This window comes from Glycine max, chromosome 1 (genome assembly GCF_000004515.6).
Source record: "Glycine max cultivar Williams 82 chromosome 1, Glycine_max_v4.0, whole genome shotgun sequence".
NCBI classification, from domain to species: domain Eukaryota; kingdom Viridiplantae; phylum Streptophyta; class Magnoliopsida; order Fabales; family Fabaceae; genus Glycine; species Glycine max.
In genome coordinates, this window is record NC_016088.4 from 519,449 (window position 1) to 524,055 (window position 4,607).

Below are 4,607 nucleotides of genomic sequence, written 5' to 3' on the forward strand. Positions count from 1 at the left end.
AACTTCATTTACCATAGCTTCACAGTGGTTTTACGCCTTCACCGCGCTTCACTACTTCAGAAATCTATTTTTCCTAATCTCCCCTCAAACCCATCAACTACTTCTCTCACTTCAATCTTTAATCTTTCTCTCACTTCATTTATCAATTTCTCCTCTCCCAATTTTAAGAGCAATGACTCTTAAAATTCTTCATCTAACGTTTATAATTTTTAGTTATTTATTCTTCCTAATTATACCCACAACCATGTCAACAATTTTTATCTTGCCTTCTTCCCCTTCTCTCATCTCAAGTTCGTGGTGGCTGGTGTAATTTCGGTACAGTGACTGGAAGTAGTTGACATGGGTTTGAGAGAAAGATTACAGATTGTGAAGTGAGAGAAGTAGTTGATGGGTTTGAGAGGAGATTAGGAAAAGTAAATTTCTGAAGTAGTGAAGCAAGCGTGAAGGTGTGAAGCCACTCTGAAGCATTGGTAAATGAAGTTAATAATTTTTTTTTTCATATTTCTTAAAAGTTGTGAGCCTCCTCAAAATGGAAACCTGAAGGCTAGACTATCTCTATGAAGCACAAACAATCCAATCTTTTGTTGTGTCCGACAATCTTTTGTTGTGTCCGACACCGACACGATATCTGTGTCCACATTATTTTTAGTTATTTTTACATGTCTGATATCCGTATCAGTGTTTCATAGGATTATCTTGCACATGTATATAGCCGCCACTATTTGTAATTGGTGTGAAAAACTTCATCTTATTGATCATTAATTAAGGAAGGCATGGCACTCGAGCAAGAAAGCAATAAACTACGTACGGAACCAAATTCCAAACAGAATGCTCTTCAACACTTTCGACTTTCTTTTTTATACGAGAGAAATATGCATTTTAGTATTAGCTAAAGATAACTTTCAGACATCCAAGCGGAAGTTCATTAGAAGAAAACCAACACTAGTGACAACAAGACCAAATACTACAACCAAAGACAAAGCAAAACCGTTTTCCCCAAATTTTAGATTGGCTACGCTTCTAGTATCGTCGATAACCAATTGATATACAACAAAGAGCCTGTGCTTAGTGTGTCCGTATATTAGATCTCACATATTCCAATAAACCCAAACAGAAAAGCTTCTCTCTTGATGAGCGGACGTTTAATGTGTAAAAGTTAAAAAATAAATCTAAACACACCAAAACCTCATTCATCATATCATTTGGTTTAGGTGTAAAGACACATTAGGATGCAAATCATCTCCTTTCTTCACTTTTAAACTATTCTCATGGTATTTGCATTTAAGGACTCAAGCTCCAGCGTTCTACATTCAATTATATAGGAAAGTCCTTTTAAAACCCATGTGTGAACATGAGCCATGTTCATGCAATTTGCCCTAAAATAAAATAGTTAATCTTCAGACACCTCCATCCAGCTAGAAAATGAATAACATAAGGTACAAGTCAACTGGTCGTTAAGGTCAAGGAGGGGTCCTGATTTGAAATTTATAATTTTCATTGGAGTTAAATATGTTTTTTTTTCTTTGTAACTTCATTTTTCTAATTTTACTTCTTGTAAGTTTGAATCTTTTCAATTTTGATCCCTGTAACATATTTTGCTCATTTTTAATCCTTGTAAATTTACATTTTTTTTCAATTTTTGCCCTTGTAAACACGAACTTATGAGAATTATAAATGAAAAAAAAATAGAATCTTATTGGAAAAGATTGGAAAAACACAAACTTACAAGGACAAAAATGAGTAAAATATCTTACAGGAAACAAAATTGAAAAAACGTCAATTTACAAGGACTAAAATTAGAAAAAATAAACTTACAAGAACCAAAAATTAAAAAAAAATACTAACTTTCATGGACCAGAAACATATTTAAGTCTTTCCATTATTAGGGTATTGTGCTAATGCCAGGTGCCATTTGAAAAATCAAGTTCATAATCATGATCATTCATACAAAGGGAGAGAGGAAAATAAAACAAATAGTTACACTCGTATTTCCATTCAAACTGAAAATTGGAGATTATCTTATCTATTGTACAGAGAAAGGTTGCAATGAGTCACTAATGATACATCAATCACAGGGTATTCTTTTTTATCCTTCAAGATGTTTTATCCATCAGCTGAATTGGAGTCAAAATATTTGATTTGCTTGTCTCCACAATACAACCATTCATGACCATCTCCTCCAACATAAAATGCGCCTTTTCTAAATGGAACATAATATCTAGCTCGCACTGCAAGTATAAGGGGATGAGACATATAAAAAACTTCCACGAGATTCTACATTCTAGAAAGGAAAGGAAGAAAATAGATAAGTTTGGAAAGCAGAACTCACCACATTGCCGAAATGACGATCCATAGTTTCAACCAAGAGATGTATAAATTCCAAAATTGCCAGCTCATTCTGCAACATCATTCATAGAAGGTAGAATAAGCAGTCATGATGAATCAAAATATATCAACATTATTTACAAAAGTGGCATGGATCTGGCTCTTCTAAAGTAAGTGAGAGCTTGATTTCATGGTGGAAAGCTTAAGAACTATTTTTACTTCCTATCAAACGTGATTTTAGTAAAAACAGGGATGCTCTGTTATTGTTGAGTAAAATTAATTTTGCCTCAAAATTTCGGTTGGACTAAAAGTGATAAAGAGTAGCTTTTGGGTTGAATTGAAGAATCTGCACTAAGTTTTGCATAAAAAAAAAAATCAAGCATGAATCACTTCACTTCAATCAATTTTAAATGAAATCAATTTCACAAATGCTCATCCAAACACACACTAAGTACCCAATGTGTGTAGCTCAATTGACAACACACACTAAGTGATTAGTCCCATAACTAGCCCAAAAGATCAAAGCTTGTGGGGATACCTCGGGGTCCCACTTGAGAGCCAAAGGCCCTAATTGCGGTGGTTAACCAAAAAAACACACACTAAGTGATTGCAGTCATGGATGAGAAAACCAACTATCGATATTATGTATACCAAATAATGAATGTGTTGAAATATCAACTGTTAGATTTTTTTATCAACCACTGTGATCACTTATTCTACCGTTACTTGAGACGAGCTAAATCCAAGATTCCAACTCCCAAGTCATCGATGAGAAAATTAACTGTCGATATTACATATGCAAGCACAACAAATCATAAATGTATTGGAGCATCATCTGTTAATTTTCTCATCAACGTGAATACTTATTTTACCCTTACTTTAGTAGAGGAGCTAAATCCAAGTGATATATATAAAATTCCATTAAAGTTGCACAGCTTTAACAAGCTTACAATTTATTTACAAAAGTCATGTCTTGGGGCAGATAACACTTACTTGACATGACGCCGTAAGCAATAAGTTCACAGTTCGAAGTATTTCACGCAATTATTTTACGTTCTAAAGACATGTTTTTTTTTTAGCTAGGTGCAAATTTCACTGTGTTTTGATGAACCAATTGAAAATACAGCATAGAGAAAAGGATTTATTTACCTCATCATCGTCGACTCCAACGAGGAAAAACAAAGAGGCGTAGCGCCGATAAACAATTTTGTAGTTGCGATGCTCAACAAAGGAACACTGTGAGTGAAAATTCGAAATGAGATAGTTCAATCGCGCATAAACATGGATCTGAATTGGATCTAAAAGAATTATAGTGATAGAAATACCTGCTGTTCGTTGCGGGCGAGGCATTTGCGAACGATTTCGCCTTCGAGGGCACGTCGCTCTTCGAGAGTGAGGTATTCGTAATATTGAGCAAGACGAGTTTGGCCTTGCTTGTTCACCATCAGTACGAATCGGATCCCCATTCTCAATTGATTCTACCCTAACTCCCAACCCCAACCACACCTTATTATTTCTTCAACACACTTACTTTTATTTTTATTTAATCCCCTTTTGTTTATAGATAGCCTTGCTCCTCTCTATCTGTCACATGTCTTCAGTTAATTTATTTTAGTTCTTTAATTTCTTAATTAATTGTTGCTAATGAATGAGAGTTAAAAATATCATAAAACTTATGTATGATTACTTACATATTTATATTTTAAAGTTAAGATTAAATTCTTCTAATAATATTTATTAACGAAAATAATTTTATATTATATTTTATGTCTTTTTAGTCAAACTTGAGATGAATTTAGATCCTTTTGTTTATGATGAATTAGAGGTTAAGAAAAAAAAAGTTTAACAATTAAATTAAATATTATATGTAGATTTTTATTGCATTAATTTTAAAGGTGAAATTTTAATTTAAATTAAAAACAAAGCTCCAAAGAATGCTAATTTCATTGTGTTTTTAAAAAAGATACAATTTCTTAAATGCTTTTTTTTTATTTTTTAACTAAAATTAAACTTTTCACGAAAACATATATAATAAATTTTTTTATTAAATATTATTGTAAAATGACGAAATAAAACTCTAATTTTTAACTTATAGTAATATAAAAAATACTTAAGAAATCCATAAAAACCCAATTACATCAATTAGACTATTGCATTGAGAAATAAGATTAGGGATTTTAGTGTGTTAAAGTTCTTCCCGTTGGTTATTTTTTTTACTTGATTTCTTCATAAAGTGCTTCAGCTGCATACTCCTACTCAATTTACGTGAAGTTAAATTTGTT

General features: G+C 32.4%; 1 protein-coding gene across 1 annotated transcript; it reads right to left on the reverse strand.

The window, feature by feature from the left end:
* Nucleotides 1–1,911: 1,911 nt before the first annotated feature.
* On the reverse strand, nt 1,912–3,902 carry LOC100779465 (AP-4 complex subunit sigma). Its single transcript, XM_003516265.5, has 4 exons — nt 3,651–3,902; nt 3,475–3,561; nt 2,330–2,398; nt 1,912–2,228 (listed from the first exon to the last, which is right to left on the reverse strand). Exons 1-4 carry the CDS (start codon nt 3,789–3,791, stop codon nt 2,094–2,096), a joined length of 432 nt encoding a protein of 143 aa, XP_003516313.1. The 5' UTR covers nt 3,792–3,902; the 3' UTR covers nt 1,912–2,093.
* Nucleotides 3,903–4,607: the final 705 nt, after the last annotated feature.